At 43.1% G+C, this 14,785-nt stretch overlaps 1 protein-coding gene across 2 annotated transcripts in view; it reads right to left on the bottom strand.

Annotated features, from left to right (window-relative positions):
* Window positions 1-2,939: 2,939 nt before the first annotated feature.
* LOC120996606 (ecto-ADP-ribosyltransferase 5-like) overlaps window positions 2,940-14,785 on the bottom strand; it is a 107,488-nt gene continuing 95,642 nt past the window's right edge. The window contains exons 5-7 of one of the 2 annotated variants that reach the window (XM_040426634.1): window positions 7,275-7,334; window positions 5,009-5,041; window positions 2,940-3,201 (exon numbers count right to left, since the gene is read on the bottom strand). In XM_040426634.1, coding sequence (XP_040282568.1) covers window positions 3,119-3,201; window positions 5,009-5,041; window positions 7,275-7,334 — 176 coding nt within the window. In that variant the 3' untranslated portion in view covers window positions 2,940-3,118. The remainder of the gene's footprint in view (window positions 3,202-5,008; window positions 5,042-7,274; window positions 7,335-14,785) is intronic. The other variant, XM_040426635.1, reaches the window with a different exon arrangement.

Here is a 14,785-nt window from a genome sequence, read left to right as displayed (position 1 = left end):
CTGGTACTATTAATAAGGGAACATACCCCTGCCTCTCTTGTGCACAGTGTGGCAATGTCACTAAAGGTCCCACCTTTACACACCCGTCCACCGGTAAGACATACAATATCCAGGGACATTACTCTTGCCTTTCCAGCTATGTAGTTTATTTAATCAAATGTCCTTGTGGCCTGGGATACGTTGGCGAAACAATTCAAAAAATTAAGTAGTGTATATCCCAACATAAATCCAACATACGCACCAAAAAATAGAGGCCCCCCTGGTGCAACATTTTATAACACACAATCATGCAGTTAGCCAACTTCGCTTCCAGGTTATCGACTGGATGCCCCCTCTAAGACGAGGTGGCGATCGTGAGCTGCGACTACAGGAGAGAGAGATGTCGTGGATCCGACGCCTCAATACCCTCCAACCTAATGGACTTAACAAAGATTATGTTTTAGATTATTGAAATGTTATCCTCTTCTTCTCTTTCTAATTTCCTCTTACATTTTATTCCAGGGCCAGAGCCGTCTATTAACGGGTGGCGACACCTGCCAAGCACGTCTTAGCCTGATGGGTTTGTATACCCTGTCCTGATGTTGGTATATACTCTCTATTGGTGTCTGTTTCAAGATTGAAATAATTATGTATAAGCAGAGCCATTGTATTATTGAGGTCATGTAATTCCTCCTGTATATGCCCATAAGGATTCTGTATCCCTTCACTGTATCTTCCATGCGCTTGCTTACCAATAACTTCTTAGGACCCTTGTGCACACTCACGCATGCAGATTACATGTAGGAACGCGCTCCCGCGCCCCTTATGTTGTGCGGTTACATATTATTGCTTCTATCGCATTGCCTTATTGTAATAGTGCCACCCCTTGTTTATGCTATGCCATATATGCACTTCTTGTTGCCATGCGATTTCTAGCACATAAGCGCACCCTCTTATGCCATGCGATTGCATATAATTGGTTTCTCCAATACATATGTGTTCTCCCTATTCCAAGATGGCCACTTCCCTTCTTCTGTCCCTTGCGCGCAGACGCGCGTCTTCCCACACGTCACCTGACCGGGTCGGCACCTCTCAGGGACACACTCGCGATATCGCGAGACTTAGAGCGCGCGGCCCTCCCGCCCACAACATGGCGCAAACTTGCCTATTTAAACAGCAGACACGAGCGCCACTGTTATGCGCCGGCCTCATTAAGACGGCCTCTGACTTGACTTTCACATTATGTGAATACTCAGACATCCCTCTGTTGCCTGTATACATGACGCAACTCAGCGTATCCATTTAGTGCCCTTGCCTCTGCACTTATTCTCTTGCTCCATTTGTTGTACACACTATGTATATTATTGCCACCTGGTGGTCCCCCCGTCCTGATGTTTAATGTACTATGTAACAGTATATCACATTTAAGTTATATTATGTATTTTTGGACATGCATTTGTCTGTATTATGAATTTATCAGTCATATTTACGTTATATTGTGTAATATTTTTGGAACAAATTGTTTTCTCTCTTCTATTTTCTGTAATCATGTATCACAAGAATCATGTATTTACATGTGTTTTGTTTTATTTATATTTTACACATCAGCCTGATGAAGGGCATTCTCTCTGCCCGAAGCGTTGTCTAAAGGAACCACCATGTCCGGCTAAACAAATAAAAATCATCTAAGCAAATTTCGGAGTGCTGTCTAAATTGCTGCTCACCCGCTCCAGGGTGCCACCTCAGACGTGATACATATGGTTTGTAACGATAAGTGACGGATATGACCTCACACATCACCTACATTTCCTTGTAGTGTGTCTCATGCTCAGCGCTAGTTGGGCGTTTTATGTTTGTTTTAATATTATTTTAAAAGTGTGAACATTGTCCTGAACCGCTGGCAGCACAACGGTTCTCTATAGGTGGGTGGAGCGTGATTCCCTTTGCTAGGGCTAAGGAGCGCCAGTCTGGCACCGGCTGGAACAATTATTTATATGACATCTGCAGTGAATTTAATTGACTTTAATCAATCCTGTCCCCTGTATTATGCAGTGGCCAGGTTCGGGTGGATAATATTCTGTATTTGTCGTGACGCCAATTGCAGCGTGCGCAGGGTACTATCCCAGGGCCCTTCCAAGGTGTTATAACGCACGTCCCAGATTAAGAATGCCAGGGTGGAGTAATGGCCTATAATGTCTCTGTATGGTAGTGATAATTGTGTCAACGGTGTCTCCTACCTGGGTACGGCCGGACTCCTGGCTCCTGGCTCACTTGCAATAAATTTAAGTGTAGTGATAGTAGGAGTAATAGAGGAATTTTGCGGAAGAAATGATGTCCAGACCTTTAGTTAAAGTTCAAACGTTGCTTTACTTGAAATAACTTGCATCCAAGCAGTATACAGCTTTGGTCTCTTGGTCCCAGCAGGTTTTGGCAATGATTGGCAGGAATGAGTACTTCTGCTTTAGATGTGACCTCTGCTGTGTGGGGACAGACTAGCTGAGGAGGAATTGGCTTCTCCTAGTTCTCTGGACTTATCTCACAGATGATTTCTCAGGGGATGCTTTTTTCCTGGAACTCTGGAGTTTGTCTGTAGTTTTCTGCTTTTCTAATCCAGCTGAGCTGAAGGTGCTCAGACTGGGAATATGGCCAAGTCTCAGCCGAGACTAGGTCCTTGCTGTCTTCCCTATGCAGGGGTAAACTAAAATCTGGTTCTAACTGGCTTTTCCCTCCTTTGCTGCAGGAAGCCGGCATAGCCGACCTCTTTCCAGAAAGGGGGGGGGGTGGGCAGAATAGAACAGGATTGTTCCACTCTGAACTGCCATAACATTAAGACTATCTCTCTGCCAATATGTTGCTGCCACCTACTGGTAACCAGGCAGTATTACATGAACAGTGGCATTTAACATAGGTTTATATGCACATTTAAGGAAGACATAATGTAAAATCACATCAGATGACTATATAAAGCTCTTAGGAGATAGTAGCGGGGTAGAGGCATGTAGTAACACAACTCTGGGGTGTTACAATTACTGATATATGATTATTTTATGATATTTGAGCGTATACGAGTATAAAGCAGTTATAGGCTCGTGCGCTGGACTCCCCTATTCAGAATAATTATCTCCTGTCAGTGGTGACCTCAGTACAGCCGGGCGATCACAATATGCATGATGAGTCCACCCAGGAAGAGCCGAGTGCTGGATCCAGAATACAGGAAGGTTCCTGGAGGAACAACACAAAGATCAGGACTTTATTATATACATGGATAGTCACACAGCATATACAGTATACATACACAACACATACATATGCTTTGCTGTTTATGTATGAAGAATGTCTGGAAATACTGCTTATTCAATCCTTTACACTTGCATTGAAATTGTAACATTGTTTCTGTTAAGTCTGTGTTTCTCCACTCCACCGCTCCCACTAGAAGGTTCTAGTTCAACTAGAAATGGTATATAAGGAGCGCATCTAGAGTCCCCAGTGTTCTGCAGTTAGGGACCAGTGCTTAGAAGAGTCTCGTGCCAGATGACATGATTGACCAGAAGAAGATGCTGAGATGGAGAAAACTGCTGTGCGCAGCATTTTTCTTCCAGCCAATGCTAGGCATATTTGCCGGAATGCGGACATATCTCCACCAGTTCCCGTTTATGGTGAATGGGGCCGGACAGAGCATTACAAACCTCCGGCAATGTCAGAGTGTGCACAGATCCGGTGGGCTGTTCCTAGATCGCTGCTGTTAGTGTGCAACTAGCCTAACTCAGACCTTTCCTCAGCATCAAACCTTCTTCTGCCAGGGAGGAGACTGGAGAAGCCAGCCCTATGCCTCACCTGTATTGTTTTGCACTTGAGTTCCACCAGTAGAGAGGCATACTGGTTTACTGCAGACTCTGACTATCTGGACTTATTTCCCATTGGGGTGCACCACGCCTTACCATCCCTTCCGGAGAGCAGGAACACGTGGTGAAATCTCGTTTCCATCCAGCTTTGGGACCACCCCAAACCCGCCCACTGTACAATAATTAAGACAAAAGAACTGAGAGCTTTAATGTGCATTAGCACTGACCCCCTTAATACTTATCTCACAGTTAGGTTAGTACATCCAGACACTGGTATTTTTTGGCCATTCTTCTAGACAATCTGTCCTTCAATCCTAAACACAGGGTGGAGCTGCGCCTAGGCCATGTGACGATGAACGTGCCATCACTGGCCTAGGAAAGGCTGAGATAAGGCCACGGCGTTACTGAGAGTGCCACTGCCTTCTCAAACAGCTGATTGGCGGGGACCCTGGGTGTCAGACCCCCACTGATCACATAATGATGACCTATCCAGAGGATAGGTTATCAGTATTAAAGTCTCTGAAAGCCCCTTTAAGGGTTAAAACTTGGGTTTGGGGTTCTGGGAAGATGGACCCTGGGTCCACCCCTTGAAAGGTTCTAGTCTTTTTACATTTTTTATTTTTTACAATTTTGACAATTTAAACTTTTTTGTATTTCACATTTTTCATATTTTGATTTACTTGAGATTTTTTATTTTATTTTAATTTTTTTTAATTTTTTTGTTTTTAACATATTTTCACTTTTTTTCCATTCCACACTATGCTATATACTTTGATCACTATTCCCACTTTTTCACATTGTGTCACATTGTACAGCTCTTTTCAGGCTGGTTGTGTAAGATGAATAGTGGTTTTAATTAATGTGACCCAGTGGGTCACTGCTCAGCCGCTCATACTGTCTCTGTGATTGGCTGAATGGGGCAATGTGGGGCACTTTTGTAAACCTCCAGTGGGCAGAGTTAGCCTTTATCTTAGGGCCCCGGTGCAGCAATATGGCTGACCCCGCTCCTCTCTGCAGTGGTCTGCTTGGAGATAATAGTGGGAGCACAAGGTAATTGTGAGGATTCTGCTGCACGCTGTAAGGGGAGGAGAATGGAGCACGATAAAACCAAAAATGTTACAAAAATGTGCACTTCACGAGTAACAGATATTTACTAAACTGCATTGCGTCACATTTGTATCTCTTACCTGAACTGCAATGAAAATTTCCAATTCTCTCTTCTAGAAGAACAGAAACATGTTGTGAATTTACAGAATAAAAGAAAATCAAATCGATGAAAATCAGCAGAACGAGGATCGGTCAGGGTCAAGGAGATTTTCTGCTTTTATGTCAAGTTAGAATTTACTTATGTAATTCCTCATACATACACGTGGGAATTTACTCACCTTCCACATGTCAAGAGCCTAAAGTCATAGTCACCTCTCACAAGATAAAATGCAAGAAACACTTTATGGGAAAGGAAGCTATGTGCAGCTGTCTGGACTACAGGAAACAGGAATCGTATAAGTAAATGATAGTTTTCCTGAAGGTCTTGTCGGAGCACATATAAGAATGTAGCATGATCCCTTACCAGTGGGAAGTGCTGAAGATTAACACCGAACATCCAGACCATTCTGAGACCAGTCTGCTCACAATTTTTTTTTTACAAGCTTGAACTCCTTCTGTTTTTTTTTTTACTTTTGCTGCAGCATGTGCTAATAATGTCCCTTACCCACTATGGTGGGCTTGGAGGTTTTTCTCCTGCATTCTGTACATTTTTCTACTGTCCCTCCAGGACTTTTCCAGGACCAAAGAGTCCTAAGATGCTGTTTGGCCACATGGGACTTGTCTATCGTCACCAGCACTGGGGAAAGGACTCACATAACCCTTTACATACAGTACAAACTTGTCTGGGTGCCAACAGATCTTATATCCAAGAAGTCAGAGAATCCACTCTTTCAAGAGTTAGACTGGGAGTTAAATCCTCAGAGTCTACTACACAATCAGGTTTCAGAAATCAGGCCTTCACGATGTTCAAAAATCCATCCTAGAGAGAGTAAAAAGTTTACTACTCTTCTGTCTTCATGGGAGTCTAGTAGACCCCTGCTTGACCAACAGATCATCTACATATACAAGCACAATGACAATGCCCTTAGCAGACCGCCCAAGTGTTCCTCTTTTGGAGGGACAGTCCCCACTTTTGACCCAAATCCCTCTGCCCCACTTTGCTCCTTAAATGTCGCTCTTTTTGATCTGAGGTCTAGACTTGCATTATTACATTTACAATATTGATCCAGAAAGTGTCTGATTCCTCTCTGTATATTGCACATATCTTGTATATTATTTCATTATTTGATGCAATTTGCATTTTATATATCGCATTGTGTAAAAGAAACTATCGAAGTATATAAATACGCAGGAAAATGGAGCTTTCATACAATAAAGCATGTGTTCCTCTTTGACCTTCCAAAAACATGTGAGGTACGGGTATGCTTTAGATATAAAATAGCCAACCTTGTTAGGACCAGTTTAGCTTTGAAAAGCCCACAAGGGTTGGCCAAAACTGGAGATGCTGGATCCTTGGTCACTACCAACTCTCTGTGAGCTTGGGCCACCAGGACATGCAAATAGGCATTTGAGGTCCTGTTGATTGGAAAACAGGCGATGAATGGCAAATAATCAATGAATTCTGTGCCCATGCACCGTGGTGGTCATTTTGCCGATTTGTCATTCATTGCCTGTTTAGGACTTTCTCTTTAGATCTCCCATTTTGCCACACTTAAAGTGTAACTGTCATATGTTTTTATTTGCTAGTTTATTAGAGCTAGGCATTTATACCTGAGTTAGTCTGTCAATGATTGTCAAAATATTTCCTTATAACAGCTTTCATTAATGTCCCATGTCCTTTTCCACTGCTCCCTTAAAAGACCATTGCTAGGGCTTGTCAGTCTTCCTTTTAGTATAAGCAGAAGACAGAGGGGCGGTCCTTCACACTGCATGCCTGCATTAGGCTTCAGAGTGAGGAGGCGTGTCTCTCAGTAATCCAATCTGATTGGCTGGCAGGAAGCTGCTGGCTACAGCAAGTGTGTATGGGAAGTGAGGGAAAGCAGTTTTGGCCTCAGAGAACTGGCACAGGAGCCATCTTGAGAAGGTTCTCATATTGTAAATGGTTAAACAGCCATAACTAAGGTAAAAACGCAAGGAAAATAGTGGTATGTGAAGAAACTAAAGATTGCTTAATGCATAATTCTGCTGCAGCAGTAACATATGCTAAAATAGATTTTTTTTAATGAAAACATGACAGTTACACTTTAAAGTCAGCGACTGACCAAGTTCCTCATAGATTTTCACTTGTGCCGTCTGTGCATCATGTCCCGGGTCAATAATTTATCAGGAAGGAATTTTTTCTCCACATTGATGCCCCGTCTAAAACAAAATCCTTGAGTAATGTCGTAATAATAACAGATGTCTCACCTCTCTCTATCGATGACAATTTGAGATCAGAATGGCACGTCGGGTTACGACACTTTTCTCCTATAATTAGAGATCATCAGGAATTATCCAGAGAGAATGTGAAATAAAGAAAAAACATTTTCTTAAAAAAAAAAAAATGATAAAAATACAAACTAAAAAAAACATTTTAATCCAGCAAAATAATCTAAATCATTATCATTATACAAACCAGAAATGAGCAAATCAATTCTAAACAAATCACATTCGTTATGTATTCGCAAATAGTGATGGACGAACATTGGCCGGGAAGTTTTTTTTGCGAACGCGCGTTCACAATCAAATGTTCGCGAACCGTGCGTTGGCAGCGGGCCCCATTCACTTTATTGGCAGGTGAACCTGAAAAACCTTCAGGTCATATTTACAGCCAGCAAACACTTACTCGAAGTACACAAATAGTCCCACAACATGGACAGTGACATACCAGAGGGGGCTCAATGACAAAAATTCCCACATAAAAATATGTATTTTAATCAGGGACCATTTTTATGTGTCTAAAAGGGAAACTCTCAAAAATGTTCCCTGCTGAAGCCTAGAAATTTTTTATTTTAGGCCCCAAACATTAGGCATTCACCTGAAAGAAAAGAACAAGTGATGATGTGGCTGGAGGTACATTAGACGGTCATTGGATAACAATTTTACTGTAGGCCAGTGGAGTAGAGGCCCGAAAAATTATGCATTCACTGGACAGAAAATCACTGAAATAAAGTGGCCTAAATGGGAGAAAATGCTCAAAAACCCCAAACACTGTGGCGTGTTTATAACCGGGGGAGCAATTCCTCTGCATGTGATCTGTTGCTAACGGCAATCCCCAGCAAAAATGCATACAATGGAGAACGTCGGCAGCGGACCACATGCACCACAATGGCATCCTACATAAGGTGGTATAATGTGTGGATGCAAATATACAAATACATAAATCACTGCAAAAGGTGCAACTGACAACACTGGCTAATCCCTACAGCCGATGTTGAAAACGGAGACTTTAGCCAATGTATTCCAGTCAGGAACACATCGGAGCCATTTTGCACCACAGTCAAGGTATCTCAGTGTGGCATGGGTTCCTACCCCTAGACTACCTAAGGTGTGTGAACACGGTCTGAGAGGTGCTAAGATACAACTTACAGCCAAGCTCCCACATACCTCCATAGTGAGATCACTCATGTAGTGGGAGAGATGATAAGGCTGTAAGCCCCGCCTATAACAGGCCATGTGACACAGGCTACCGGGTGCAACAGAATGCTACCAGCAGTACGCAATGGCACATTCCATATATATAAAGAAAATCACTAAAATAAAGTGTCCTAAATTGGAGGAAATGCTCAAAAACCTCAACATAGAAGCTTAAGTTTAACAGGCCCCCTTCCTCTACCTGCTTCAGTTAATAAGGTAGGACTCGTTTTGTAATGCAAGAACTGTATTTGGAATATTCAACAGTACAATAACATAAGATATCCCACAATAATCATAATAACATGGGTAGGGAAATCCAGTGCTATTGGAAAAACCAATTACTGGTAAGAGTAATTAACCCTTTTCCAGGCGCCTCCACAACGGCACTCCAGGAGGATTAACAGAGAAACAAAAACTTGTTAGGGTGAGACTACTGCATACATACAATACTTTTCTGCCACATGATAAATCATGATTTTGAAGTACGTCCAACTTATAATGTCTAAAAAGGGTATTTAGACTTGGCCATGTAGCTGCTCTACGTATTTGTTCTACCGAGGCAGAGGCATTTTCTGCCCATGAGGCCGAGACAGCTCTGGTAGAATGAGTTTTTATCCCCTTAGGGGGAGTCAGGTTCTTTTGATGATAACAAAACTCGATGGTGCTACTTATCCATCTGACGATGGTACTTTTGCTTGCTGCTGATCCCTTATGCTGGCCCTGATATTGAAGAAGGAGATGAACAGAGTTTCTGAATTTCTTGGAGGTAAGTTAGTAGGCATCTTCTGACGTCCAAATTATGATATTTCCTCTCAAGCTCAGATGATGGATTTTTGCAAAAGTATGGAAGAGATACTTCCTGCTGGCGATGGAACCTAGAGGCAACCTTGGGTAGGAACATAGGAGTGTGTTTAAGGATAATGCTATCCTCTAACACCGAGAGGTAAGGGGCTCTACAGAAGGCTTGATTTCTCCTATTCTTCTGGCTGATGTTATTGCTAGTACAAAGGTGTTTTTTTGAGTTAAGAGTTTAAGTGAGATCTCTTAAAGAGGTTCAAAAGGTGCATACATTAAAACCTCCACCAGGCTTAGGGTTAGGGTCGTCTCGATGCGCCTCTTATAAACCACTTTATCAACGGCAAGTCTGCCAGTCTTACCTCTAAAAAGTTTCTTAATGCCAATACATGTACCTTAAGGGTACTGGGCTTGAGCACCTTATCGAGGCCTGCTTGTAGAAAGTCCAATATGAGCGGAATATTGGGCTCTTGACTGTAGTACAAATTGTCTACTGCGAAATCAACGAAGGCCTTCCATGTTCTTGTATAGATCCTGGAAGTTGCTTCTTTCTTACTGAACAAAAGAGTGGAGATCATGGCTTCAGACAGACCCCTTTGCTTTTATTGAGCTTGCTAACTCTCCAGGCAGTTTGGTGCAATCTTAGGCACACTTGAATGGAACACCGGACCCTGCCGTAGTAGGCCTGGATATGGTGGGAGAGGCCAGTATTGTTCAGCTGCACGATTGAACAGGAGGGGAAACCAGGACCTTTTCGGCCAGAAAGGCGCAATTAGTATTAATTGTGCCTTTTCCTCCATCGCCTTTATCAACACTCTTGATATTAGATTGTAAGGTGGAAAGGCATAAAGGAGATCTTTTGGCCATGGGCTTGACAAGGCATTCACCATTAGTGGCTGGTCTTGGCTGGAGAGGGAACCGAATAGCTCGAGCTGTGTTTTTTTGACTTGCAAAAAGATCTACCTTCGTAATCCCCCATTTCTTTGATATTTCTTTGAACATATTGGGGTCTAGAGACCACTCTCCTGCTCTTAAATTCTTTCTGCTGAGATAATCTGCTACTACAGTATGTTCTCTTCGCCCTTTAGATGGATGGCTACTAATGATTTGAATTGTTTTTCTGCCCAACAAAAAATCTTCCCTGCCAGATCCTGAAGTCTTTTGCTCTTTGTCCCTCCCTGCCGGTTTAGGTAGGCCACTGTGGTGGCATTGTCGGACAGTATTTTTATATGTTGGGACCTTATCAATGGATGTAGAGACAGAAGCATCAATTCTTTTATATTTGAAGAGGTTAAGGCCATCTCTGGACTCCAAGTGCCCTGCACCACTTGACCTTCTGTGTGGCCTCCCCATCCTCGCCTGCTGGCGTCGGTTTTTATGACAACCTGATCTGTTGGTCTCCAAAAGACTTCTCTTTGAAGATTCTTTCTTATCTTCCACCAGAAGAGAGAAAGTTTTACCTTTAATGGAATCTTTACTCCAGGACTCTAAGAGAAAACTTTGCAGGATCCTTGTGTGGTGTTGGGCCCATCTGACTGCAAGAATTGTGGATGTTAGATGACCCAATAGCATCATGATGTCCCTTATCGTCACTCTTCTGGACTCGCAGAATAGCGAAAAGACATAAGGTTGTGGGAGTCTAGTAGCATCCGTAAAAATTTATTTTGTTGGCTGGGGACTAGATCTGATTTCTGTATATTTATTAACCAGCCTAGTTCCACCATTTTCTCCTAGACAATATTTAGATGTCTCTGAAGATCTTGAAGGGTTGGGGCTGCTATCAATAGATCGTCCAAATATGGGACAATTACTATCCCCTGGAGAGGCAAAAACCTGGTTACTTCCGGTATAATTTTTTTAAATATTCTGGGGGCTGACGACAGCCCGAAAGGTAGTGGCTGGAGCTGAAAGTGACATTTTTGACCTTTTAGAAATATTTTATAAAAATGTTTGATATCCTCTGTGTATTGGAACACGGTAGTACGCGTCTGATAGATCCATTGTTACCATGTAACAATCGCGAGACAGGAGGTTTACTGTAGATCTGATTATTTCTATTCTGAATTTCTTGTAGGTCATGTATCTGTTTAGTTTCTTTAGATTGATTATTACTCTGAAAGTCTTGTTTGGTTTCTTTATTAGAAAGATGGGCGAATAAAACCCCCTTCCCTCCTGATCTTTTGGAACTGGGACGATGATGCTTTTTTGCAAAAGAGACTATCTCTGATTCTAGGGCCTGCTGTTTTTCTATTTGGCGTAATGGTCTGTTGAAAGTGAAGTAATCCGGTGGAGGTGTGTCGATTTCGAGCTTGTACTCCATGCTTATAGTATTTCTTACCCATAGCAAGGTTGAAATCTTTTCCCAGGCTGAGGAAAACATCTTTAGCTTGCCTCCTACCTGAAGCCTTGCATCATTGGGCAGGTTTTGTAGTGGATTTGGGGTTAAATAAGAATACCTTCCCTCTTCCTCTAGAGGGTTGATATCTTCCTGAGCTCTCCTTTCTTTTATGATCTGGTCTAGCCTTCCTTTGATTTCGAAACGAACAGCGCTGTTGATAGAATCTTGAATCAGAGGGGAATCCTTTCTTCCTATCTTATGCCTTGTCCAATATATCTTCAAGGACTAAACCTCACATGGAATGGAGCATAGACGACTCTTGGAACTGGCATCTCCAGACCATTATCTGAGCCATATAGCTCTTCGTGTGCCATTCGAGAGGGCCGAGGATCTGGCCGAGAGTCTTACTAGGTCTGCCGAGGCATCAGATAGGAAATTTGCACCTTGCTTTAAAATGGGAACCGAAGCTAGGATGTCTTCTCTTGGGGTCCCTGCTGCCAGATGCTCTTCTAGTTGCGATAACCAGACGGATAAAAATCTAGAGGTACAAGTGGCAGCTTTACTGGGTCTTAGCGTGGCTGTGTTCGTCTCCCATGCACGTTTAAGAAAGCCCTCACATCTTTCAACAGGCCCATATCCTCAAAAGGAAGGGAAGTCTTTTTCGACATGTGTGCGACAGGGGAATCAATTTTATCCCATAAGGGGATATTTTCATTTAAAGGAATTCGGAACTACATTCTTCTTTTCCGGATCTCTCCATTCTTTAGTAATTAACATCTTTATATTATTATTTATTATAGACAGGGAAGACTTTCCTTTTCTTTTCTCCTAGTGCATGGAACATTCTGTCCTGAATAGACTGAGGCTCTTTAACTTCCTCAATCTTCATCGTAGCTCTTATGGTTTTTAATAACCTTTCTGTATCCTCTGGGGTACAGAAGGGTTTCCATGAATCATCTTCAGAGGATTCAGAACCTCAGTCTGATATTATTTCTCCCTTATCAGAGTCAGGTTCCATCTGAAGATCCGACATCTGAGATCTTTGCGAGGTAGAGGGCTGAGGAGAACATGGCGGTAATCTTGTATTAATTGCTGTTTTAACTTCTTCCTTTATCATACTTATTATAGATTCTAGGAAGAAGGGTGACTCTTCAGTCACTACTTTGTCCATACATCTGGAACATAATACTAGTTATACTAGTTTTGGACGGCAGGGATTTTCTGCATTTCACACACTTCATCCGTCCCGAAGATCCATCAGTGGATTTTATGGTGCTGGTTTCCCTGCCCTAAGAAATGGTTCTCCTGAAAACCAGCACCACACCAGTGGGGGTATCTGCAGGGTACAATATGCATAAATGAAAGGAGGCTTACCGGGCTCTAGGCGGCTTGCGGGATATCTCTGGGGCATCCATTGGAGCAGCGCAGCGCTCCTTGCTCCCGGCAACCATAATATCCACCAGTCCTCTGACGTCATCCGCTGCCGGAAGTGACGCTCAGAGGCCTGGCAAGCGGAACTCTCGGCCCAGAGAGTTCTGGCCTGTCTGCGCATGCGCGCTGTGATGAGACCAATCTCACCACATTGGAGAAGCCTGGTTGCCCGCCTGCTTCCTTTAGACAATGGCCCCATGTTAAAACACTTGATTTTCCCCTGCAAAAGACTATGTGAAAGAATTTGGCTCCATGGCAATTGAACTGTATGTATGTGATCTGAGCGCCATTCAGTAATAATGTGCGCTCAGATCCAAGCTATCTGGGGATATGTTAAATGTCTATGTTTACTGTAATGGTTGGGACATTGTATATTTGAATAGTGATTTCTGTCCTATTGTCCCCACGTGTGTATTGGCGATTTCCCTTTGTCCTGAGAGATAATTGAATTACTCCTCGGTTGTCTCAAGGACAGAAATCATTGTGTAAAACTGTGTATTCTCCTGCCTGTGATAATTACATCAACCTATTGTGTAAGGTAATTGTATCACAGGCAGAGGGGAGCATTTTGTATGGGAGTGTTTTACTGTATTGTACGTGTTTATTGGTTGTTTTTACAAAACCCTGTGGGTGGTACTAATGTGTATAAGAACAATAAACACACAGCTCTGCCTGTCCACTGGTTTACCCTCCACACGGAGCTTGGTCTCGTTCTTGGGGGATTCACTGTATGCTGTTAGAGACTGATTGCTAGGAGTGTAAGCCGCTTGGGTGCTTTTCCTATTCGTCTGCTAGCAGCTATTAGTGAGGTTCTGTTCGGAGTTTGGAGCATTCCCTTGTATGCCGTTACACGCGCGATCTCTCGTTCCCACGCGATGACCAAGGCGGGGAAACGGAATCCCAGGGCTGGCTTCATGGAAGGACTTCTGCCAAAGGTACGGGATAGAGGTTAGTTCCAAGGTACTCGTCCTCTGCACGGCCCTCCCGGAATGGGGCAATCAATAGGCCGTGCGACATCCTTTCAACCCCTGAAGCGGAGGGAGCGGCTTCCACGCGATCCTGAGGACAGGAAACAACAAACTGGAGTAGGTAGAGGAAGGGGGCCTATTTAACTTGACCTTCTACATTGTTTCCTGTCCTGGGGAGGCGGGGACATCCTCCTGGAGTGCCGTTGTGGAGGCATCGGGAAAAGAACAAGTGATTATTTGGCTGGAGGTACATTAGGTAGTCACTGGATACAAATTTTACTGTAGGCCAGTACAGGCCCCAAACATTATGCATTCACTTGACAAAAAAGGCCTTTTATGAAGCTGTATATACATAAGACAAGGACCATTCTTTAGTCCAGGTGGTGGAGGATATTTGTGCGCTGGCATGAGGAAATTCAATTACACGTGGTCATCACATTTTTTTAATTCTTCCAAGATCCATGCCTCATTCATTTTTAGAAATGTGAGGTAGTCGTGAGCTAGGCGAGTGCGCTCAGATGATACAGGCAATTAAAAACATGGGACAAATATGTCCATTGGTCGGTCCGTAAGGGGTTAACCCGATGTAGTAGGACACCTGTCAGTCTAAAGTAATTAGAGTACTGGAGTGCCTTAAAACGTATATTTATTAAATACCATTAAAATAGTAGGCCCAACGATAAGGAATACATAATAACACCTCACTCGGAGGTAACATCTGCCAACCAGAAGTGAACTGGTAGGGAAAACACTAAATGAGCCAGGCGGTG

Source organism: Bufo bufo, chromosome 3 (genome assembly GCF_905171765.1).
Source record: "Bufo bufo chromosome 3, aBufBuf1.1, whole genome shotgun sequence".
Lineage (NCBI taxonomy): Eukaryota > Metazoa > Chordata > Amphibia > Anura > Bufonidae > Bufo > Bufo bufo.
The sequence above is the reverse complement of the archived record's forward strand: the minus strand, read 5'-3'. Positions and strand labels throughout refer to the sequence as shown.